The 25364-nt window shown below is 43.3% G+C and overlaps 2 protein-coding genes across 3 annotated transcripts in view; both read left to right on the top strand.

The window, feature by feature from the left end:
* The window catches only part of LOC117807351, a 40963-nt gene extending 30031 nt beyond the window's left edge, over positions 1 to 10932 (top strand). For both annotated transcript variants that reach the window (XM_034676607.1, XM_034676608.1), the window contains exons 33-41: positions 1763 to 2321; positions 2449 to 2511; positions 2625 to 5168; positions 5300 to 5396; positions 6877 to 6996; positions 7094 to 7351; positions 7455 to 7571; positions 9799 to 9920; positions 10007 to 10932. In XM_034676607.1, coding sequence (XP_034532498.1) covers positions 1763 to 2321; positions 2449 to 2511; positions 2625 to 5168; positions 5300 to 5396; positions 6877 to 6996; positions 7094 to 7351; positions 7455 to 7571; positions 9799 to 9920; positions 10007 to 10069 — 3943 coding nt within the window. In that variant the 3' untranslated portion in view covers positions 10070 to 10932. The remainder of the gene's footprint in view (positions 1 to 1762; positions 2322 to 2448; positions 2512 to 2624; positions 5169 to 5299; positions 5397 to 6876; positions 6997 to 7093; positions 7352 to 7454; positions 7572 to 9798; positions 9921 to 10006) is intronic.
* Positions 10933 to 12105: 1173 nt separating this feature from the next.
* Positions 12106 to 25364, top strand: part of LOC117807219 — a 49132-nt gene continuing 35873 nt past the window's right edge. Inside the window, exons 1-10 of the mRNA XM_034676384.1 lie at positions 12106 to 12217; positions 17581 to 19743; positions 21910 to 21971; positions 22794 to 22832; positions 23102 to 23275; positions 23599 to 23996; positions 24080 to 24315; positions 24441 to 24548; positions 24647 to 24745; positions 24846 to 24883. Coding sequence (XP_034532275.1) covers positions 17860 to 19743; positions 21910 to 21971; positions 22794 to 22832; positions 23102 to 23275; positions 23599 to 23996; positions 24080 to 24315; positions 24441 to 24548; positions 24647 to 24745; positions 24846 to 24883 — 3038 coding nt within the window. The 5' untranslated portion in view covers positions 12106 to 12217; positions 17581 to 17859. The remainder of the gene's footprint in view (positions 12218 to 17580; positions 19744 to 21909; positions 21972 to 22793; positions 22833 to 23101; positions 23276 to 23598; positions 23997 to 24079; positions 24316 to 24440; positions 24549 to 24646; positions 24746 to 24845; positions 24884 to 25364) is intronic.

Consider the following 25364-nt stretch of genomic DNA (forward strand, 5'->3'; position numbering starts at 1 on the left):
GGGTCCTGGTGTAGGACGTCTAGGGAAGTTCAGACTCGGTTAATAACATATAAGGTAACTCATAGAGGGTACTGGACTCCCTGCGAGATAGCAAGACTGAAGCTACGGGATTCTGACATTTGCTGGAGATGTGACAGGAGTAGAGGCACATTTTTACACATGCTTTATGAATGCAAAATGACTTTGAGTTTATGGAAAAATGTAGTAGCATTTCTCAATCAAGTACAGAAAACCAAGCTGCTGTTGAGCCCTACGCTTTGCATTTTAGGTATAATAACAGAGGGGGTTAGACTGTCACATCACCAGACTCTGGGGTGTAGATTGGCTTAGACCACAGGATGAAGGATGGTGCTCAGACACTGGAAAACTAAAAGTAGCATCTCTTTTAATGAATGGCTGGGTGAAATGACTAAAATAGCTACCAATGAAGAAGTCATTTTTAAGGTAAATAACAGACAGGAGATATATTTGGACAGAGCTCTGTGCTTTCCATCCATCCATCCATCCATCCATCCATTTTCTTCCGCTTATCCGGGGTCAGGTTGCGGGGGTAGCAGTCCGAGCAAATTGACCCAGACATCCCTCTCCCCGGCGACACTTTCCAGCTCCTCCTGGGGAATCCCGAGGCGTTCCCAGACCAGGCGGGAGATATAATCCCTCCACCGCGTTCTGGGTCTACCCCGGGGCCTTCTCCCAGTTGGACGTGCCCGGAACACCTCTAAAGGGAGGCGTCCGGGAGGCATCCTTATCAGATGCACGAACCACCTCAGCTGACTCCTTTCGACGCGGAGGAGCAGCGGCTCTACTCCGAGCTCCCTCCGGATGTCCGAGCTCCTGACCCTCTCTCTAAGGCCGAGCCCAGACACCCTTCAGAGGAAACTCATTTCAGCCGCTTGTATCCGCGATCTTATCCTTTAGGTCATGACCCACAGCTCATGACCATAGGTGAGGGTTGGAACGTAGACCGACTGGTAAATCGAAAGCTTTACCTTCCGGCTCAGCTCCCTCTTCACCACAATGGTCCGATACAACGTCCGCATCACTGCTGACGCCGCACCAATCCGCCTGTGGATCTCACGCTCCATTTTACCCCCACTCGCGAACAGGACCCCGAGATACTTAAACTCCCCCACTTGGAGCAAAGTCTCACTCCCCACCGAGAGAGAGCAATCCACCGTTTTCCGGCAGAGAACCATGGCCTCAGACTTGGAGGTGCTAACTCTCATCCCGGCCGCTTCGCACTCAGCTGCAAACCGCCCAAATGCCCGCTGGAGGTCCCCGCTGGAGGAAGCCAACAGAACCACATCGTCTGCAAAAAGCAGAGATGAGATTCCAAGCTCCCCGAACTGGAGACCCTCCTCCCCCCGGCTGCGCCTTGAGATCCTGTCCATAAAGATTACAAACAGGATCGGTGACAAGGGGCAACCCTGGCAGAGTCCAACACGCACTGAGAACGCGTCCGACTTTGTGCCAAGTATGCCGACACAACTCTCACTTTGGTCGTACAGGGACCGGATATCTCGCAGTGCTTTCCCTGTGAGAAATTAGTTTTGTTGTTTGTTTTTGTGTTTTTTATTTTTTATTACTGTTTGTTTGGTATCGCTATGTCTTTCTTTTGTCATTGGCCTTATTACTACTTTTTATGTGAAATGCATTAGTTCCTGAATTTCTTCCTGAATTTTGCACTTTCTTGAAAACAATAAAGAAAAGAATTTAAATTGTGTTCATTAACGATTGACAATCTTTCTGTTGTTCATTTCAGCGTGGAGAGCCTGAAGCAGCGTCTACAAGATTCTAGTGAGATACCAGTTCGATTTCAGCAGTTACTTCTCAGTATTGACACCGAGCCCCCAGCTTTGGAAAGTCAAACCCTGGATCCTCCCGCTGAATCTTTGGATAATGGATCACAATCTGCCCTGCAAACCATCAACCCCGATGGATCCACCATTCCTGAGCCTGCAGAACCAAGTTCTTCTGTCGTAAAGACCGAGGAAGTCCAGGAACCAGTGGCTGACATCGCCATGGACTGCACTGCTGGTTCCACTTCAGATGAAGGTGTTGAGAAAATACAGGTGGAAGAGGAGCCACCATCAACAACAACAGCAACAACAACTTTAGTCGCTCCAACTGCTTTGCAAGTTAGCAGTGACAACATAGTCCCTGCTGCTTCCGGCCCTGACCCCCCATCCACAGCCCCCGTGCCTGAAGAAGACCCCGCAGAGCTCCCTCAGATTGACGTTGAGATTTTACAGGCGCTCACTGCGGCGGTTCGTCAGCACAGACTCACCCTCGCGAGCAAGTCCAAGAGCAAGGAGGATGAGGTTAGTCGTTTTTATTCAGTGGTGAAATGTGGAGTTAAGCTTCCAGTGCCTAAAGCTACAAGATGATTTCAGAGGGTGTTTGTAACATGTCACTCAATATTTAAATGAATGTGTGTTTGTCTTTTAGAGCCCTGGTGAAAGCAATGCAAGCTCCAAAACTGCAGCAGCTGAAGAAGCATCTCAAAAAATGGTAAACAGCTTCATTTTTATTCTTCAAAGTTCATCCTATGAGCTGAAAATTCACCCCAGTTCTGTTCTTTATTTAACCATCTTTCTTTCTTTCCTTCTTTGTTATTCATCCAGGGTCAGGATGATCTCAGAGAAGAAGTTTCCTTCAGGACAAATCCATTCGACGAGCAGACTTTGAACATGGACGACTTTGTCACAGTTGATGAAGTCGGCGACGACGCCGAAGACCCGAACCCAGAGCCTCAACGCTCCTCCTCGTCCAAGCATTCTTCCAGGGAGACGAGACCGAGGCAAAGCTCGAGTAATCGAAGGATGTCAACACGGTCTTTCAAAGACACCAAGGGCTCGTCTTCTCCCTCATCCAAGTCGAGTAAAGGCTCCAACTCCACCTCTGCTTCACCTAAAAAGTCTAAAGACTCATCCTCTACCGGTGCCAGTAAGGCCTCCCTCTCTGCTCCTCCAGAACCTCTTTCTTCCCTGAGGACACGCTCATCCTCTGCTGCACAAGGAAGGGAGAAGGTGAAATCAACAGCAGCAGCAGCAGCAGAGGTGTCATTAGAGACTCATCCACAGCAGCTTGAAGAGGAAGCAGCAGAGAGTGCAGTGACAAAGTCTGCCCACAAGGTGTCAGCAGAGGACGCAGCTGCAAAATCTGTCGAGTCAGAGATGAAAGCAGAAACATCAGGAAGGAAAAATGATGTCGACCAGACAGATGACAAGATGGATGATGGAGGACAAGACCACAGCTCGAAAAACCAGACAACTGGGCCCAAGGAATCGCAGACTTTACATGAGGAAAACTCTCAGATTGATGAGTCTCTTTCAAAGCAAGAAGTTACAGGTGACCCAGGCCAAGACGATGGATCCACAGCAAGGCAGCGGTCTGAGGAAGAGGAAGTTCAAGTAGTGGACAAACCTGCTAAGGGAGATGGGAAGGAAGAGGTCAAAGACAAAGTGTTTTCAAAGGAATCTTGCAAAGACTCAAAAGATGCAGACAAACTTGAGAACCAGGAGCAGCCTCTCCAAGAAGGGAATAGTGACATTACTGATCAACCAGCGTTTGAAATACTGGATTCAGTCGATGATCAGACTGCAGCAGAGGATGCAACCACCAGTGAGAAGACATCTAAAGAAGACATTACTCTAAGAGAGGAAGAGGAAGTCACTTATCAGATACTTGATTCTGTGGAAGAACCTCTAGCAAGCACAGAGACCGGGTCAGAGACTGACAAGGGTGCAAAGCAGGCAAAGAAAGAGGAGGGCCCCGCTAGGAAAGATGGTAGACCTTCAAGAAGGAGCGGCCACACGAGCAAAACTTCCAAATGTGAAGAGAAGGAGAAAGAAGACAAGATTAATGACACACGGATGAAGAAGGATATTGCCAAAGAGGTCACCGAGGAGACTGTGTTTGAGATTGTTGATTCAGTAGAAGACACTTCGACTCAAGAAAGGTGTAGTAGAAGAAGAAGTACAAGAGGAAAGAAAGAGGATAAAGTCCCAGAGGCATCTAAAAAAACGGACAAGGATGAGGAGGCAACCTTTCAGATTTTAGACTCCGTGGAAGACGAGACTCTCGTTGAAAAACCGACCGTCAGAGGAAGAAAGGACAAGGGGAAGGTAGACGCTCCAGTTGAGAAAACGCAGAAAGAGGACACGCCGACGAGAAGGAGGGAGACTCCTGCCAGAGAGTCGCGAAGCAGGGAGAAGACAGAGGAGAAAGAGAGTGAGGAGGTCGCCAAGTACAAAATTCTGGACTCTGTAGAAGACGAAGTCAAGGATGACCCGCCTGCTACAAGAGGCAGAGGAAGGAGGGGAAGACCCAAGAAGCAGGAAACGACTAAAAAAGTTGGTGCAACATCCAAAAAAGTGTCCGAAGAAGCAGAAGAAGAGAAGACGTATCAGATTGTCGATTCAGTGGAAGATGATCCGCTCCCCTCGGACCAAACCGGCACCGCAGGAAACATTGACGAGCAAGACCTTGAGAGGGCAACAAAAACTGAGGAAGAGGAGGAGAAAGAACCGAGGTATGAGATTGTAGATTCTCTGGAAGATGATCAAGTCCAAGAAGAGCCGACGGCCACGGAGGAGTCCCAAAGAACAAGACAGACCAAAGACGAATCTCCTGGAAGAGTCGATGGTTTAGAGGAGGGCCATGATGACCCGTGTGAGAAAGGAAGGACAGCCACAGGAGACATTAAGGAATCCAAATCAAAGAGTGATGCTGTCATACTTGAAAAAGAGAAGAAGCAGAGATCCCCAGAGAAAGGACGGACACAAAGAAGCACTCTGGACGAAGTTAGCGACGAGGAAGAGGATTACCCCGATGACACGGCCGAGGAGGAGGAACTGAGGAAGCGTCAAGCTGCTGCGAAAGAGAGGAGCCACAGCAGCAGCAGAGGAGGAGGAAGAGGAGGAAGGAAAGGGAGGAGCAGGGAGAAGGATGAAGTTGACGCCCAGGAGCTGGTCACTCTTGATGAGGTGGGGGCGGGTGACGCCGGGGAAGGAGAAGCGCGAGACAATCAAGACCAGGATGGGAAGATCAAGGAGGGAGACCTGCTGGCACTGGTCACCCTGGATGAATTTGTAGAAGAAGAGACGGAAGGACAGACCCGCTCGCTCAGCCAGGAGGGAGAGTCACCGGACACCCCCAACCAAAAGGTACAGATCCAGATTTAAACACAAGCAGGTTTTAGTGTCATCGCTTGGGATTGACAGTGTCAGGAAGTATAATCCAGGCTGTAGAGTGTGATGTCTGCTTCAGTCTAAGATCTCTTGTGCTTGTTTTTTAGATTTCAGATGAAGCTGGTCATGAAGAAGAAAAAGGGGACGAGGAGCAAGCTGAGAAAACCTCGAGACCTGCAAAGCGCAAACACGATGATGACACAGGTAATGTTAAATATTACAAAAATAACAATTTAATGGCTTTGTTATACTTTGATTTTGGGTCACTGGTTGAAGCCATTTAATACTTTTATAAAATAATGCTCTCTGCTCAAAACCTGGCATTCAACCTGGTTTTCACAGACCCCCCCTGTTCCTCCAGTGCCTTCATTCAGCGATGGTCCCACTTTCTTTCTTTTTTTTTAAGTTGTATTTTTGGGCATTTTCGCCTTTTAATGGACAGGACAGTTGAAGAGAGACAGGAAATGTGGGGAGTAGAGGGTGGGGGAGGACATGCAGTAAATGGTTGAGGCTGGAATCGAACCTCCCACCTCCCACCTCTGCGACCCTCTTTTATACTGGGCGCACTTAGACCGCTAGGCCACCGGCGCCCCGTATGGTCCCACTATCTGACCTGTTCAATCAATCTTTATTTGTATAGCGCCAAATCACAACAAACGTTATCTCAAGAGGCTTTTACAAACAGAGCAGGTCTAGACCACTCTATGTCAAATTATGAACAGAGACCCAACTTCAAGACAGGGGAAGACTCAGTCTGACCCCACCTTAATCCACCATGAGCATTGCACATCGCAGTATTTAGCTAGTTACAGTGGTGAGGACAAACTTCCTTTTAACAGGCAGAAACCTCCAGCAGGACCAGACTCATGTTAGACAGCCATCATGCCTCGACCGAGTTGGGTCTGGAAAGACAGATAGAGGGGAGTAAGAGAGAGAGGTGATAGTGATGAGACGAGTAGTAGAAGCTGTTGCCGCTGGAGTCCAGATCGTCCGCAGCAGGAGGACGTCTACGGCAGCTCAGAAGAATCTACGAGACAAGGGAGCTCAGGGACTCCAGAAAGGTCTATGGTTAGTAACTTTAATGGGACAGGCAGAGTTAAAGTAAGTGATGAGGGGGTTGGGGGGAAGGGGGGTGAGCTAGGATCCCAGTGTGTCAGTGTACCAGTTCCCCCGGCAGTCTAGGCCTATAGCAGCATGACAAAAGCTGGTCCAAGCCTGATCCAGTTCTAACTATAAGCTTTGTCAAAAAGGAAAGTTTTAAGCCTACTCTTAAAAGTGGAGAGGGTGTCTGCCTCCCGGACCCTGACTGGTAGATGATTCCAAAGGAGAGGGGCCTGATAACTGAAGGTTCTACCTCCCATACTACTTTTAGAGATTTTAGGTACAACTAGCAAGCCTGCATGTTGGGAGCGTAGAGTTCTAGAGGGGTAATAGGGCACTATGAGCTCTTTAAGATACGAGGGTGCCTGATTTTTAAGGGCTTTGTATGTTAAAATGTCAAGTCCATCAACCTTGCAGATCGCAAAGACCAAATACTTCATCGTTGAAATTGTAAGGTATCTCCATCCATCCATTTTCTTCCGCTTATCCGGGGTCGGGTTGCGGAGGTAGCAGTCACTTGGGGCAAAGACTCGCTCCCCACTGTAAGGTATCTCATTGGAGGTATTTGTGTTTCCTGTTTCAGAGGAAAGTATGAACTTTGTGACCGTAGACGAGGTGGGAGAGGTGGAAGAAGAAGAGGAGGAGAAGGAAGCGGTAACACCCAGGAGAAGAGGCCGAGCCAAGAGAACCAGACGGACTCCTGGTAACACACGAACACATCTAACAGATCTAATATCTAATCCTAATGTTGTCAGTTTGGATATGAACAGGTTATTTATGTTGATTTATTTTGGAAACAGTGAGAAAATCTACAAGAGGGAAAAATGTGAGTTCACAAGAAGAGAAAGAAGAGGAGAAGGAACCAGCTGGTGAAGTACCCCTAGAAGCCTCTTCTTCATCAGACAAAGATCCGTCCAAACTGTCAGAGACCCCGAAGACAGCAGAGGTGGAGGACGTAAACCAAGCTGCTCCTGCTGGTCTGGAGGACAAAACGCTTGAGGGATGCACAGAAGGAGGGAAGGAAGAGAAGGAAGAAAGGAGACAAGCAGGCATTAAAGGTACAGAGATTAACAATGCATCAGTCGTGTCTTAAAATCAAAGAACAGGAGTGTGTGGAAAGGTTTAAATAAACTTTGAGTTCTCTTCTATTTTTTTTTGTAGTTTTGAGCAAACAGAGGAGGGATCTTGATGGACCCAGAGCCAAACGGTCTCGCTCTCTCTCTCCCTCCGTTCCCGCCGACTTCAAACTGCCGGCTTTCAAACCCAACACCCCCCTCGGTGAGCCGTTCGCTACACTTTTTTGAGATTTGAATTTGAATGTTGGAGTGAGAATCTTATTTTCTCTAGCTTTAAAGGCACTATGAGGAGTTTTTAACTGGCTGAGAAACAGACTGAAACTGATACTGATGCCTCTTTATGACCCCCAAATGCAAACAAGACCATCCACAACAACACTGATATCTTCTCTGTTGTCATTTTAATGCCTGAAACTGCTCTGAGGGGGTAGGTGTCAGAACAGATGATTGACATCTTGCTTTAGAAGCACCTTTTTTTGACTGTTTTCATTGTAAATAATCACATTGTGTGATAACTCTTAATGTTAAAAGACAACAGGACAAGGTTATTGTCTGAAGACACTTATTTTGCATGTACAGGACAAGAGATAAGAGGTATCACTTTTTCCACAAGGGGGCGCCAGAATCGATACAAACTAAAAGTTCCTCACAGCAGCTTTAAGCAAGCCATAATATCTGCCAACCATTGTGCATGCGTGGGCGGGGAAGCGTCTCTCCATCTGAGCAAGACGGCACGCCTGGCTAGAAGGGAAGCAAAGGCCAGGGTCCGCTGCTTTTGTGCCGATAACTGTACCACTCCTCCAGTGACCCCAAACACAGAAACAAGAGGATTGGGTTTCAATTCAACGTTGATTATCTTGGATATAGTATGAAATACCTCCGTCCAGTATTTATTAAAGGTGACATATCACGCTTTTTTCATCAACATATATTGGTCTAAGAGGTCCCCAAAACAGGTCTTTAAAGTTTATGCTCAAAAAAACATTTTGAAATCAGATTTTGGTCTGCCTGAAAACCCCTCTTCTTCAGTCCTCCTCAGAACACTCTGTTTTCCTTCTGACCACGCCCCCTCAGGAAGTGGATGTGGCCTCAGCTCTCCAGCACGTTGATCTAATGTTTACATGTTGGCTGAATATACACGGCTGCTCACAGAATCTGATCCTGACGGAGAGGCGCCTGCAGCAGGACCTTTCTGAACCATTGGTCACAGATTTAGTGTTTCTTGTTGTTTTATTTATCAGTATGTCGACGTGTGTCTTGGTACACAGCTACAAACATGTAGCTATGTGGCTATGCTAACTAGCGCTAGCACTTTTCCATGATAAATAAAAATCATCCACTAGATCTTCAAATCTGCAGACGTGTGGAGTAAAACTGACCTCTGCCAGAAAGGCAACAGGACCTTTCTTAACGATTGGTCACAGATTTAGTGTTTCTTGTTGTTTTATTTGTCAGTATGTCGACGTGTGTCTTGGTACACAGCTACAGCTTACGCTACGACATGTAGCTATGTAGCTATGCTAACTAGCGCTAGCACTTTTCCATGACAAATAAAAATCCACTAGATCTTCAAATTTGCAGACTTGGGGAGTCAAACCGACCTTTGTGTTTATTAAGACAGCCTACAACTAGCATGCCTCCCTCCTAAGCTCCTTGTTAGCACACATGTGTGCAGGGAATGAAAAACGGAGGAGGGGTTGAGTTGTATTTTATACAGTCTATGGGCTGAACAAGCTCCGAGCTCTGACTCCGTGACAGACCGGATATTGTTGTGACGTATGAAAAACACTGAAAACTGAAACGGCTGGTTTCACACACATTTACAGAAAGGTGGAGAAATCAGAACAGGGGCAGAATGGATTCTTTGACTTTTCAGGGGGTTTGTAGACAGGGACACATATTTCAGGTAGAGAACCATTAAAAAGTCGATTTTGCATGATATGTCACCTTTAAGACTTGGGCATTGCCAGTACATGTGAACAAGTAATGCTTCTGCATTCTTGCATTTGTCACAGTATAGGTCGATGTCTGGATAGAAACGAGACAGTTCAGCTTCAGAGATGTGAGCTCTGTGTACCACTTTAAACTGGATTAGGCAATGGCGAGCACAGAGAGAAGTTGGCCCAAGTCTTCCTCCCATGATCTTTTAAGAATGTCTGTAGGTCTGTAGTGTCCCGCTTTAGGTCTGCCACCATGCTATACAGCACTGAGATGAGTCCTTTCCGAGTTGGGTTCAGGGACAGGACCGAGTCAACAATGGTGGTTTGGGAAAACTTTGAGATGAGAAACTGTCTTGCTTGTAAATATCTAAAGAAGTCCGACTTTGGTAGATTCAACGTTTTGCTTCGTTCGCTTCGTACACTTTTATCTCTTGTCTTTCGCTTTTCCATCCTGTTAAACTCTCCTCGTCCCTTCTTCTTTCTCCTCAGGTCAGGAGTTCGTGGTCCCCAAATCCGGTTACTTCTGTAACCTCTGCTCGGTTTTCTACTACAACGAGAGCACGGCCAAGGAGCTCCACTGCAGCAGCCAGAAACACTACGACAACTTGAAGGTACGCAGGAACGCGTACGAAAAAACGACAACGCACTCGAGCTCAAACTTTCTCTTACATCTTTCTTTTTTTCTTCTTTCTTTCAGAAACATTTCCAGAAGCTTCAAGAGAAATCAGCAAGTCCATCACAGAGCTGTGTGTCGGATTGATCTGAACTTCACCTGCTGACTTTTTATTCTTACAAGACGTCGAAAGAGTCGAGCGCAACAAATGAAAAAAAAACGCTGCTTCATGAATCACCGCACACGGGCTTCGCTATCAAATGAAGCAGTGGGTAGATGAGCACTTTATTTCCTGTAAATGATGTAAATCTATAAAATTCTCTACAAGGAATTAAGCATGACTTGAATGTAAGCTGACCTGAACTCTACACTTCCTGTGCCTTGCTTCGCTTACAGTCGGTTTCAGTTTTAGGGATCGCCTCCTTTTGTTGTCATTTGTCAGCATTTTGTCCCAAATGGAAGAAGATGACGACATCCCTCTGGATCACAATGAGTTTACATTTTTAGATTTGATATTAGTTGAAATTGTAGAAGAGATTCAATTAGTCCCAAGCGTCTTTCTGGGAGTGTATTCCCTTGTTTTGAAAACTAGAAACCATCACATGATTTAAGTGTTAGCTTTATGTCTTTGTAGATTGCCTGAACGTCAACAGAAACTCAGTCTGAGACTAAATGTTATGCTGCAGGATATTTCACTTCTCTTTCTCCTTTGGAAACGTACCAGAGATGAGTTCTGATGCCAGGTTCTCTGTACACAAGTGAAGGTGTGAGCTGAAGTCTGTTTTTCATGCGCATTTCCTGTTTTTTAGGTCAAACTTTGTGTTTGTAAGAAGACTCTAACTCATTTCAAAATACCTTGCACCAAAGCCTCTCCAAATTCTGTTACAGGAGAGGTCAAAGCTTGATTTTTAATTTTAACATCACAAGGTCAGTTTGTGTCTGATAAGGGTCCAATGAGAAGATGAAAGTTGTACAGTTTGGTTTGTTTTCTTAAAAACTTGGTGTCTTAATCTTTTGTGTTCGTGGTTCTTTAACATCTGGAAAGATAATGTGTTCTCTGAGAGCTGATGAGGCCACACTCTGAAACAAGGGACAATTAGTATTAGTAATTAAGACCAGCAGACTGAGGGACAGTTTTATCCACCAGGCAGTCAGGCTGCTGAACTCTCTCCCTGTTTTGCCCCCTCTTCCCATAGTGCTCCCTTCACAGATTTAACCCGGTCACTGACCCCAACCCCCCAACACATTGCTGAGGGTCTGAGAGAGAAACGCAATATCAAATCCTCATTATGTCCAGTGCATACTGCAGTTTATTTGACAATAAAGAAAACTTAAAAAAAAAAAAAAAAAGATTTAATTAAAAAAAATATATATATAAATTGTAATATGATTTTAAAAATAGAAAAATAAATACATCTAATTAATAACTGTAATCCCTTAAAAACAACGATAATAATAATAATAATAATAATTAATAATAGCAATACTATCAATAATGATAACGGTAATAATAATAGTACTGATAATAAATAATAATTATAAATGCATATTTTTTTTAATTTCTTTTATTTATTAGTTTATTGGACAGGGGTCAGGCAAAACAAAAACTGTCAAGCCAGAGTTAGCTATAAATTAATTTTCATCTGTGGTCGCTGAGCAGGAAGATATAAAAGAGTGTACAATACAAATAATAAAAAACATACTACTCTACTCTGACTTTAATCTAATAATTCTGACTTTAATCTCACAATTCTGACTTTAATCTCACAATTCTGACTTTAATCTCATAATTCTGACTTTAATCTCACAATTCTGACTTTAATCTCACAATTCTGACTTTAAATCTAATAAATCTGATTTTAATCTCACAATTCTGATTTTAATCTCACAATTCTGACTTTAATCTCAGAATTCTGAATACAATATAATTATTCTGATTTTAATCTCAGATTTCTGACTTTAATCTAAGAATTATGACTTTAATCTTAGAATTATGACTTCAATCTCATAACAATAATAATAAAAAAAAATGGACCTTATCATTATTTATTTTTTTCAGTGTCCCTAATCCTCTTCTATACTGTTTATAAAATCTCTTTAATAATTACCAAATTTCCCTCCCCGGTATAAATGAAGTATTTCTGATTCTGATTCTTACGGCCGAGCTTTTATTTTGAAAACCGGAAGCCAGCACCGGAAGTGTTCAGTGTTTACTGCCTCTGATTCCTTCCTGGTTACAGACAGAAGAGGATTTTCAACAGAAGGTATCTGAGAGACCTGCACACAGAACCACAGGTATGCAATAAACTCAGTGTTAGAAACCCAGAGCGTGAATATTAACGTGTTCACAGAAACTCCTGTTCACGCGTGTCTCTCTATGAGCGCGTGAGACGACGTGAAGACGACCTGATAGCAGGAGCACGCGACACTTAGCTCCTCTGAGCCTTTTCTGTTTGATATCTCAGACAAACAGTTTCCGTTTAAAGTTAATAATTCAACATGTTGAAGGGTTGAGGTGATGTGAAGGGTTCAGAGTGTCTCTATAGAAACAGGTGGACTCAGGCCTTTTAACCAACCTCCATTTTACCCTCTCAATGTTAAACATTAATCCCACTCTCCTGACAGACAGGTGCCATTAAAGTGAAGTAATGAGGTAAACATGTCAGGATGTGTTAGTCATTAATCTCCATGCTCATTATCACCTGTTTGATAACAGCAGCAGAGTGGATACAGGCTGAAAGCAAAGTTAGACCTCCAGGAGCTGGGGCCCTGGAACATGTATAAATTAAATTACCACAGAAAACTTTTCTTTTTCTGTCTATTTCTCCTTTTTCTCTATTATTTAAACACTTTTCCTGTCTTACCTACAGCTTTATTTAACCATTTTAAAGTTAAAAAATATAAAATAAATATTTAAAAATATTTTTTTTAGTATGAAACTTCTTCTGCTTGACTTAAACAGAAGAAGGACCTAATGTTAGTGGATGAAAGGCTAGTGGCATTCAGAGGCTCCTTCCATTTAAAGCATTATATATGCCTTCAAACCAGCTAAATACAGTATCAAAAGAGGGGTCTTTGTTAGTTTATCAACATCACTTCATAAAAAAAATAAAAATGTAAATTATAACAAACAAAAATCGGTGTCATAAAAAGATATTGTATTTATATTTAGGTCTTTCCAATGTACATCAAAACTTTTTTTGAAGTTTCATGAAAAACAAGTGAGTTATCCTCAGTGAACCATGATCTGTGAGAATTAAAGAACACCAATGCACTAAATATTGATTTAAATGGTTTGTAATGGAGTTCATAATGAGATTAAAAAAATGTTAACTGGGATTTTTTGGGGTTCTGACACTTTTGGACCATTAAATGTGCCCTGGGTCAATAATAATAATAACAATAATAATCTTTATTTATAAAGCACTTTTCAAAAACTATGTTACAAAGTGCTTAACAATGCCTCAATGACGTGCAAAATAAAGAGAATTTTAAAAAGCCATACAGACAGTGCAAGTGTCATCATTATTTAAAAAAAAAGATTAAAATGGAGACTAATTTGCTAGTTTACTTTCTCTTTAATTTTCACTGTGAAGTTAGACTACACATTTTTTTTTGCTCTTATCCTCTTTATTTAATATTCTTATTATTGCTATTATTATTAGATTTTTTTTATATATATATTTTCAAACTGTGAATTACAATTCCATTATAATTTATATAACGTTGTGTCTTTATTTCCTTTATTTGTATAAAATGTAAAAATAATAATAATAATAAGTGAGCAAAAATGATTTACTTTGACTGTAAGAAATAAAAATATCATTTAAAAAAAAAAGAGACTAATGCACACCAGCAAAAATAAAATATGTGTAATTAAAATAAGTTCAAGCATCAAATTAACATTAAGAATATAAATAGTTAGAATGAATAAATTATAAAAGGGGTAAGAGTTGGAGATAAAATGATGGCATTGTTATAGAATAATACAAATGTGAGCAGAGCTTGTGAACAGATTGAGTATTACAACTATGCTAGTTGAATTAAGTTGAATTGAACAAAGACATATTTCTTATTTTTGTCAAAGGGGAAAAAAAAACAGCGTGCAACTCTGTTACCTCCTTGAGCAATTATTATCTAGGCAAACACATGTATCAGATCGGTACTTGGTATCGGCAAATATTCAATATTAAAAAAATCAGATCAGGGGGCCAAAAAAACTGATCAAGATATCCCTAATATTGGCATTACTTAACATTTAATTTAAGTGTTATAATGTGTATAAAACAGGTTCTAACCACTTGTGGAAAAAAAAATCTGTGTGGTTTGGGAAGTATGCTGGTGTGTGGCCACAGTAAGGAGTGTTAGCAGGGACCTGAAACCAGGTTTTTGTGGATCAGGACTTTTTTTGACAGGTCTACTAACTAAAGTCCACTTTCGTTTTGTTTTCTGTGGCCCAGTAAGAGTTGTTGTTTGTTGTTATTGCACATGTGAGTTTTGCACCGATGAGAGCCATCATCCACCTGATAGACTGTGGAGTATTTGAATTATCATAGTGTATTATAATGGGATTGTGCAGCTGTAGTTAAAATATGCAGAATATTAGCTTCTCAGTGACTCGGCTACCTTGAAAACCTTGTGTCTCAGGGAAGATAAGAAACACAGGGCAGGATTGTCAACATGAATACATTCAGTCTACAAGGATTGTTTTACCCTTCACAACCTTGACTTCATTCTTGCACTGGTTCAGATTTTCTGCAGGCTTTTGGTCACATGACTAAGTTATGACTAGAACACTGGAGAGTTTGGAATACAGTGTATAGAAGCGAATGTGTGAACCTCAGGGATACATGAAAGAGATAAATAAGAAGTTCTTTCCTGATTGTTTCACGGTGGTCACACTCTCTAAAGAACGTAGAAAAACATCCACGAGTAGAGCTGGGCGATATTGAAAAGGATGTTTAAATTTGAAGGCAGATTTTTGCTCCTGGGTGAAACTTGAAGACGGTTTCTTGGCTTGTATCCGGATTTAGTTTTCTGATAAGCTTGAATCCATCATTTGTGACGGTGCTAACAGGAAGCAGGTCTTTTGTGAAGTTTCAGTTTGTAGATTCTGCTCTGAGATTAAAGTCAGAATTAGGAGATTTAAGGTCAATCTGACTTTAAAGGTGACATATCATGCAAAATGGACTTTTTAATGGTTCTCTACCTGAAATATGTGTCCCTGTCTACAAACCCCCCGAGAATGAAAAGAATCCATTCTGCCCCTGTTCTGATTTCTCCACCTTTCTGTAAATGTGTGTGAAACGAGCCGTTTCAGACTTCCGTGTTTTTGTTACGTCACAACAATATCCGGTCTGTAACAGGAAGTCAGAGCTCGGAGCTTGTTCAGCCCATAGACTGTATAAAATACAACTCAACCCCTCCTCCGTTTTTCATTCCCTGCACACATGTGTGCTAACAAGGAGCTTAGGAGGGAGGCATGCTAGTTGTAGGCTGTCTTAATAAACACAAAGGTCGGTTTTACTCCCCACGTCTGCAGATTTGAAGATCTAGTGGATGATTTTTATTTATCATGGATAAGTGCTAGCGCTAGTTAGCATAGCTACATGTCGTAGCTGTAGCTGTGTACCAAGACACACGTCGACATGCTGACAAATATAACAACAAGAAACACTAAATCTGTGACCAATCCTTCAGAAAAGGTCCCGCTGCCTTTCTGGTAGAGGTCGGTTTGACTCCACACGTCTGCAGATTTGAAGATCTAGTGGATGATTTTTTTTTTTTGTCATGGATAAGTGCTAGTGCTAGTTAGCATAGCCACATAGCTACATGTTCGTAGCTGTGTACGAAGACACACGTCGACATACTGATAAATAAAACAACAAGAAACACTAAATCTGTGACCAATCCTTCAGAAAGGTCCTGCTACAGGCGCCTCTCCGTCAGGATCAGATTCTGGATCAGATTCAGAGGGTTGAAGTAACGTGATCTCTGAGCAGCCGTGTATATTCAGCCAACATGTAAACATTAGATCAACGTGCTGGAGAGCCGAGGCACATCCACTTCCTGAGGGGGCGTGGTCAGAGAGAAAACAGAGTGTTCTGAGGAGGACTGAAGAAGAGGGTTTTTCAGGCAGACCAAAATCTGATTTCAAAGTGTTTTTTTGAGCATAAACTTTAAAGACATGTTTTGGGGACCTCTTAGACCAATATATGTTGATGAAAAAAGCGTGATATGTCACCTTTAATCTCTTTCCCAGTATTCTGAGATTAAAGTCAGAATTAGGAGATTTAAGGTCAGTAAATTGGGCAACCCCCCCCCCCTTATTGGCAGAATATTACACATATACAGAAAAAGTAAAAACACATAAATAAGGGTAACGCTTAAATTGTACATTTTTAGAAAGTTCTCAACACAACCTTTAAATGAATAAAATGACATTGAGGTAGGAACATTTTTATCGTGATAACATCTCTTTCAATATCGCCCAGCTCTAGGTGGAAAAAGGAAGTTGTTTTTTGTTGCAGTAGATTTGAAACAGGAGTGGACTTTTTGCAAAATTGCAAGCATTAAAAAAAGTACAGTATTTGAAGAATTTAAAAGAAAGTACAACCGTTTTTACGCCATTTTAATTCTGCTTTCTCTCAAACTTCCTCTCTTAAACACATGCACACGTACATCTCTTCTCTTCCAATACACAGCAGCTTGCTCTATCCTGTTCAGAAGGCTGACTTTCTCCATCAGCAACTTGTATTTTGAACTTTTGTCACCAGCTACTCTTGTTTTTACAGCATTCAGCAGAACAAGCCAGGTTTTTGGAGCCAGGCTGCTCTAAAAAAAAAAGTACCAGAAGAAGAAGAAGAAGAAGGAACAGGTGAACGAGTACTGAACCAGGTGTGAAAAAATGCAAAAATACAAGTTGTGGGATTTTGGTGACTTTATAAAACCTACTGATGAAGAAAGTCAACAGGGATAATAAGCAACTGTGTGTATTGAGAGAGAGGGGAGATACAAGTGTACATAGTGAGCAGACTAAGGATGCACCACCTGAATCTTTCCAGAAAATATTGTGTGAAAAGGGATCATGTCGTTTTTTCGGGGAGGGTTATTTGGGAGCTCCATGGTAGGATGATAGACAAACAATTGTACCCATATTTTCTGTATCATTGCCAGGCCAACCCATTGTACATCATATAATCTTCAACCTGTATATTTTAAGTTGTTTCATTATCTTACGTTTAACTTAATAAACCCCAAGTTGATACTGGAAGTTCAGTCTTGTATCTAGTCTTTTCCTTAGCATTCAACACCCCACGTCTGACTCTCCTGGTGTGATCTGGTATATATTGTTCTGGCATAAACCTGATTTAGGGAAATATGGAATCCTAATCCCAAAGTTACCCACAAGAAAAAAAAAAGAGTTTGTGTCAGAACAGTTCTGCATTGACCTTTTGCATCCTTTGTTGCCTTTGCCTCCTTTTCTCTGTCTTCAAAGTTGAATAGAGGGAATTAATGTATTTGTCCAACAGGAAGCACCAAAAGTTGACAAGTGGAAGACACAGCCTTCCAGATGGTGGATTTCCCCTGCGCAAAAAAGCTGCAGTCCAGTCCCATCCAGTAATCCCCTCCTTTGTTTGTTTTTTTTCAACTTTCAGCTTTGCATTGTTATCGGAGCGCTGTGCCCAATCTTCTGCTCCTTGACCCCTTAGAGCCCTCAAGTTTGGAGGGCTCTCAGGGAGCTTGCTCCTGGTTCACCAGCAGACTGCTTACTTGCGGCTGAAGCCCAGCTTGCACTGACGCAGAAGATAACCCCACCTTTGTTGTTGGTTGTTCAACAGCCAACACTAACCCCCTTTGCACCCTATATATCTACACCCCCCTTCATGAACTGCAATGGACATCAATTTGATTAGCCTCTGAAGATCACAGACACCATGTCCCGTCTCCCGTATAACCCCTATGCCTCTGGGAACCAAAATCCCCCCCAGGGGCAGTATGGACTCCCCAATACACAGACTGAACGGGATTCTCGGAGGCCTGCTTCTTTTCTTGGATATAGTTCACCACTTAGTTCTTTTGGAGCTCACTTTGGGGTTCCTGAGAACTCTGGGGGAAGGATGCCTGCACCACTGAATTACAGGTCTGAACCAAGTAGGGTGATAAGGGATGAGGATGCAAAGAGCTCCATGGACATGCATATTAGCAAAGCCAGGGAGGAGGCCAGGCTTGCCATGAATCCAATGCGTCAGCCGATGGACCAGAGGCCTCCCTTCACCAGCTCTCAAAGAGATGAGTTTCGCCCCTCAGGCACAGGGATGACCTCTTACCCAATGACTTCAAACTCTTCCCCTCGAGACACACATCAGTTTGCCATGGGAAGTAGTAATAACAACCCTAACTGGTTAACAAGGCCCTCATCTGACGGCTCTTTAATGAAGTCATCATCCGCGTTGTCAAACCTTGCAAGCGGTGACCGTGGAAGGTTTGATGCTCCCAAAGAAGAACAGCGTGTTATGCAGGGTATTCCAGGGTTAGGGGACTTTGACTACCGACCTTCGAACAAACCTCAACCCTCAACGGACGCCAATCAACCGAAGTACACATCTGAATCGGCTTCTAGCATCCTCCAACGCTTTGGGCTTGAAAAAGAGGATCTGGAACATCTCATCTCCTATCCTGAAGACCAGATCACTCCTGCTAACCTGCCGTTCATCTTGCGCCAAATACGCCTCGAGAAGGACAAGAAGGCCACGACTGGAGTTCAGCCAAGCCCTTATGCTGAACTCCAACCCACCAGGACAGTTGGTGGATTGGACAGTTACAGTTTGAATAGAGGGGCAGAGGTGCACATCGAAGAAACCGCATCCTCTGTTCTACAGCCGAGTCAAGTGATCGACTATGGACATATTGGCAAATACACAGCAGGGGTTGGGGATGACATTGGTAGGAAAAGTGAAAGAGACAACAGTGGTGGGAGTAAGTTGTTCATGATGGACACTGCTGCTAACAGACAGAATCCAGAACCACTGCAGAAAAATACAACAGATTTGAAAAGCAGTGCGTTTGGTTCTTCACGTGAGCAGGGAAGTTCTTTCCCTGGTCCCAGCTCTTCGTACAGTCCAGCTATGAGCTCTGTGGCTCCCCCAGGCAGCGATCAGACAAAACGATTGCTGCCCCAACCCAATCAGACTTTCCAGAATATCCTCAGCTCTTTCTTGTACCCGAAGAAAGACACAGACACCAGAGGTCTCATGTCAGACGCGTCCAAACCGCTATCTTTGAAGCAACCGGACGGAGATCGGCAGGCATCGAAAGCTCAAGTACCCTCCGCTTCCTCCCACGGCACGCATCCCAGCCGACCCGGCCTCGTGCTCATCGGCAGCAATGACCCCACTGACGCAAAGGACTCGGGTAAAACAAAAGGTAAAATGTCAGTACTTATTGAACATTTTATTAAGCAGCGGAAACTGAGGGAGCAAATGCAGCAACAACCCACGCAGCCAACGAAGCCGGCGCAGCAGCAGAGGCAGCCGGCGCAGAAGCAACAATCAAAGCAACAGACGAAGCAGCCCCAGAAGAAACCAGCACCACAGCAGACAAGGAAAGTGTTGCCTCCAGTTTTTGGGAAGTCAGTCCCCACTGGTGGTGCCATCGCAAGCCAGAACAAACTGCTTACTTCCAAAAAGCAGCCCAAAGACAAGGTGGCCGCCTCCATGGATCGACCGACGCCGGTGATGATGTCCGACTATGCAGCCGCCTCACCAAGAATCTTTCCTCATAGCTGTACTCTGTGTAACAAAGAATGTACTAATATGCAGGTGAGTGGAAGACTGCCCCCCTGAAATGATGGGTCGTTTAAAATGCAAATTTGGTGATCTGTTGAAATGTAAAAATTACCTCTTTATGTTGTGTCATCTTTTATTTAGTGACTGGTATTCATTTCATTAAAAGCAAGTGAGTGTGAATATTTTAAGAACATTTGACAGGATTTGATTTAAAGGTGTTTTCATGGAAAAGTAGTAAATGTTTAAGATTTAATTGTTTTGCAAATTGGCATCTTTGAGTTGTTTAAAGCTGGGGTTGGTAGTCTCAGAAAACTAGCATAAATTTGAATGTAGCTTTTCCTCAGGACTCCGTCTAACCCCTCCCCTCGGAGCTCCTCCAAAACGACGCCCCCCTCACATGCATGCGCGCCGCTGATTATCGACTATATGATGGTGACTGATTCAAAAACTGGTCCTCACCAAAACATTCTCATAGTGAAAGTTAAAAACACAAACAAACATGGCTGCTGTTAGCACTCACAACTGTCATGCTAGCATTATCCAGTTGTACCGGTGACACGATATCAGGAGAAAAGTTATAACACATATATAACACTGTAACAACTCTACTGTTTGTTAAACCTGTTCAGTGTAGATGCTCTTAATTCCTACAGTGTTGACAGTCAGTGAAGGCATCAGGAGAGGTGTAGAGTGTGTGAGTGGGAGAGAGGAGAGACAAGAGGAGAAGTTCTTCATTCATTCAAACATTGATTGTTGTTTTGTTGGTTGGCGTGATCACGGCCGACAGTGACCCGTTATTAAAGATCAACGTACAGACGCTACGGTACAACTACATTTTCTGTAGGACTTACTAAATGTCATTCATTCTTCTGCTTGTCAGAGCCCCCGTGGTGAGAGCTTTTTAGACTCTGATCCGGACTACAGTCCTGAGCAAAGCACCTCATTGGGTCAGAGGGGACAGGCCCGAGGTGGAGCGAGAGGGGCAGACAGTAGAGTCAGGGGAAGCAGAGGCAGGAGACGGGGAGTGAACGCCGGGGAAATGTACGCTCTGCAGGAGGCGGGCAGAACGGCAGGACTGGATTTGATTGGTTTCAAATTTTGGCACCCAAAAAACGGTGATTGGTTGGTGTTTTCCCAGGTTTACTCCGGCTGTAGATAGCAGCTTTTTTTCCCGCTCTTTTTTAAGAACACATTATGTATTGATTACCATCAGGACATAAAGATCTTCTGACTACCAACCTCAGCTTTAAGCGCTCTACGTCTGATATTTGTAGTTTGGTTAATTTGTAACTGGTTTCAAGGTTGTGGTCAAATCTTTTTTCAAAACTTTCCAAAAAAGTTGTTGATTTTTAAACAGTGGGTGTAACTTTATGTTAAACTGATGATTTCATTTTTATGTTTTTTAAATGTTGAGTTGTTTTGTGCCTGATGAAGGCTTCCACTTGATTCAATGAACCTGAAGCCTGAAGAAACCGTCATACTTAATCAACTGCAGACTTTACCCCCTACAAATTTTTTTTTTTGGACATTGAATTGTTATTATTGATGTACAGGAAGAAGACACTCACTCCGAGTTTCCTCATTTTACTACCTCCACTCTACACATCTCAGCCCGTGTGCATTTTTCTTGGACTGACCTTCACTGAACCTTTGGACACTTTGATACCAGCTCAGAACGAAGGACAAGATATTGCATTTCCTTGGACCTAAGAAGAAGACTTTTCATTATTGTGATTCTTTTTTATTTTATAATGGAACTCCTGTATTTGTCATTTTACAACAGACAAAAGACTCATGAACCACAGCAAGATGTTTAAAGTTAAGGGATTATATATACCCGAGCCCTGTTCCATTTTATATCATTTTTGCTAATAATTTGGCTTTTGTTTTTTAAAATTTTTGATGACTGTTTCAAATGACAGCAGATAAAAAAATATTTTGCTTTTATGGACTTGCACTTTTACAAACTCAAAGACACGCTGGATTAAAAGAACAGAAGAACGGACTTGGACACTTGGACATAAGTGACTCTACACGGCAGGAGTGCAAAGTTGGATGATTCATTGGACTTTTTGTATTGTTTAATAAATGATTGATGATTGATGATGATGATGATGGGGAATTGAAAATATGAAGGTGATTGAAATCTTGATAAAGAGGCCTTTCTAATTGTTGTGTTTCTACTGTTCTGACTGCTAGGATTGGATCTCCCACCAGAACAGCAGCCTTCACCTTGAGAGCTGCACACTTCTCAGAAAACGGTCAGTCTTTTTTTATTCTTTGAAAGATCTTGTCCATTTGAGATATATTTGCTAATCATTTCCTTTTTTCAGAGTATTTTAACAAAGCATTCATTTTGATCTTGTCATTTGGGTGTTATTTCTGCAGCATTTAGAATTATGTGTTATCGCTCGTTTCCACCAAGCGGTCTGGTATGGATCAGTACAGTTTGGTACGGGTCGGATCGGTAACGCCTGATCCTGTTTGCGTTTCCACAGCCAACCATGCCCTACTTGGTGGGCGGCGTGTAAGCTGGATGCCGATAGCCGCGTCAGCTACATTATAGCGTGACGTCATGGCAGCACGACACAGTGTACTCCGCTAATAAATGCAACGAAGAAGAAAAACGCGAGGAGAGTGCAGAGAAGTCTGCACTTCTGCGGTCGACCATTTCTTGACGCCATTTTCCAAACAAACAAAGTTATCTTCTTGAAGTCCACTGGAGATTTAAACATGGCGGGGTTATGTGTTGTTCTTTATTACCGCTGTCGCACAGGAAGTGACCATTCTTTCGACCAATCAACGGACAGCAAGGTTTCTAGCTCCACCTTCTGGGGTCAGATTGGTATGTCTGGCACCCCAACAGAAGGGTACCAAAAAGTGGGACGGTACGGCTCGGTAATTTGGGGACCTGTCCCGGTTGTAGTCGATGGAAACGCCACAAAATACGTGCCGTACCGAGACGAACTGAACTGAACCGCTTGGTGGAAACAGGGCTTTAAAGGACCCCCATTGTTTTGGGGCTTTTGGAGCGTGTGTTAGATTTCCTCAAGAATTCTCTATTTTTGTTGTTTTTTCCACAGGTACCCAAAGTGGGATGGTGAGATTGTACATGAGCCAAGGTAAATTTCTTAAGCAGTGCAGATACAGAAGCACTATTTTGAACTTGTACATTGTGTTATTTCGCACCCCCACAAGGATTATCCCTTCCCTTTCTGCTGAACCAATGAACCCCCACTGCTCTCTGTCCATTTCCAAATCCATATTTAAACTAGACGTCTACCAAATACAGTAAATGTTAATATGTATAGTTAAAGAATAACATAGAGCCCCAGATCCTCAAGTCTAGCAGCTTTAGACATTCACCTCCCTGTTCTGTTGCTTTCTCTAGGGCTACAGGTAAAGATGCCAAGCCCTCAACCTCTGCAAAGAAAACTCGGCGTGGAAGCCGCTCTCGATCAAAATCGTTCAGCCCCCATCGCCGGCCCGGCTCAGCGGGTAGAAAGGATAAACGAAGAAGCCGCTCTCGATCTTGGTCTCCACAGAGCTCCAAATACAATCGCAGGTGTGTAGCACAAATATGAGATATAACTCTTTAACAGTATTCGTTTGAACTCTGAAATCTTGACTGTCTTTTTGAAAGGTTTTGGGGTGTGGACTTAGCCCTCATGGTTAAGTTGCACGCCCATGTAGTGGGTGGCCTGGGTTCGAATCCAGTCTGCCGGCTCTTTCCCTGCATATCATTCCCCCACTCTCTCCCAGTTTCCCACATTATCCACTATCTTCTCCCTCGGTCACTAAAGGTGTAAAAGCCCCAAAAATACATCTTTAAAAGGTTTTAATTGCACTTTCATAAGGTCTCTTTCTCGCTCCCCAACTCCCCTCTAGCTATCGGTCAAGGTCACAGAGCCCTGAGAGACCAAAGCGCAAGGATGACAGACAATCATCTCCACGGAGAACTCGAGATAGACGATCACCCTTCAAAAGGAGCAACGAGTCATGGTCCCCACCAAGGAGGGCCGATAACAGGCGGTCGCCCCTAAAGAGGAGTAACGAGTCATGGTCCCCACCGAGGAGGAGCGACGATAGATGGTCGCCACCAAGGAGGGGCGATGAAAGGCAGTCGCCACAGAGGAGGGCGGGCAAGAGGTGGTCGCCACCGAGGAGGAGCGACAATAGCAGATCGCCACAGAGGAGGAGCCAGGAGGGACAAGAGGGGTCGTCTCCTCAACAGAAGGGGTTGAACAATGCAGAGAGTCTGGCTAAGAAACTACTGGAAACATCAGGTTAGAGGAATCTAAACACACGTGTAAGGAACCTCTCTTTTGTTTGTGTGATATTTCCATTTTAAGATCTGTTTGTTTTGTAGCTGTTCAGTCGCTCTCAAATCAGTCCGACCTTGAGGCCGTGGTTAAAACTCTAGCTCCCGCCTTATTGGCCGAGCTAGCCAAGATGACCTCCCCCTCCACCTCCTCGTCTTCGAAAGGAGGGCAACGCTCCGTGCCTCCTTCCTCTGCAAGACGAAAGAAACCTTCTTCTTCTGCCGCCTCCTCTACAGCGAGGATGAAGGGCTCCACCAAAGCACTTCCTATCCTAAGGAGTGAGGCAAGTTGTTTCACAAGGATAACTATTGTTGTGTGTGTGTGTGTGTTGGCAACAGTCTTTCAACTAAAATCGCACTTTCAATGTTTATTTATTCATGTTTTATATCCTTTGCTGCTCTGAACCAGGTGGAACTAAGAAATATTGATGAAGGTGTCTCTTACCTGGATTTGGTCTCTGCTTTGGAGCGATTCGGAAGAACAACATATGTTGAAATCTTCCGGGCCACAAATCAGGTACCCAGGCCTTTGCTTTTTCAGCTTCTCAAAGATCTGTTCCCTTAAACATGTTTGTCCTTAAGTGATGGAACGTTTCTGTGTTTTTGTTCACGTAGGGAATCGTGCAGTTCAAGAAAATAGGAGACGGTGATATATTGAAGCGTGCCGGGTCTCTTGAAGTGAAAGGAACAAGAGTCATTGTTATGAGAGAAAAGGTACTAAAACCTTATCTTGATCACTCTGTCCCTGGGAAAAGTACACCTGTCTACTGTGTGTGCCAAAATCACTCTAATCTAATCATCTCTTTTTTTACAGACGGCTGGGACTGAGAAGCAGACAAAGCATCCTCTAAGGTACGATGTGTTTCTCATGGACTGTTTCTATCGAGTGTGTCTCAATGCCTGTCCTCGTTGAAGAAAACTTTCAACAATTCAGTATTAGTTCCATTTTATATTTACTTTCTGGAGTCACCTGTGTAACATGAAACATGCAGGATTGGTTATATTGCACAAAGAAAGAGTACCTGTCCATTACATGTTAACAAGGTTCAAGGTTTCTTTATTATCCCCGGGGGGCAATTTGTCTTTCACAACAGTAACAACATGGAAACAACAGCTATGGGGCATCGTTAAGCAGGCTAGCTGCTACCAGGACAAAAGAGTTCCTTTCCCTATTCGTCCTTCTTTTTGGCATCGTGAATCTGCGACCTGAGGGAAGCAGGTGGAATTCACGATGGCACGGGTCAGCCACGATGGACCAGGCCTTGCTGCTCCAATCTGCAACGATGAAATGTTCAAACCAAGCCAGAAACCTTGGTGTAGTCATAGACTCAGA

This window comes from Notolabrus celidotus, chromosome 23 (assembly GCF_009762535.1).
Source record: "Notolabrus celidotus isolate fNotCel1 chromosome 23, fNotCel1.pri, whole genome shotgun sequence".
Classification (NCBI taxonomy): domain Eukaryota; kingdom Metazoa; phylum Chordata; class Actinopteri; order Labriformes; family Labridae; genus Notolabrus; species Notolabrus celidotus.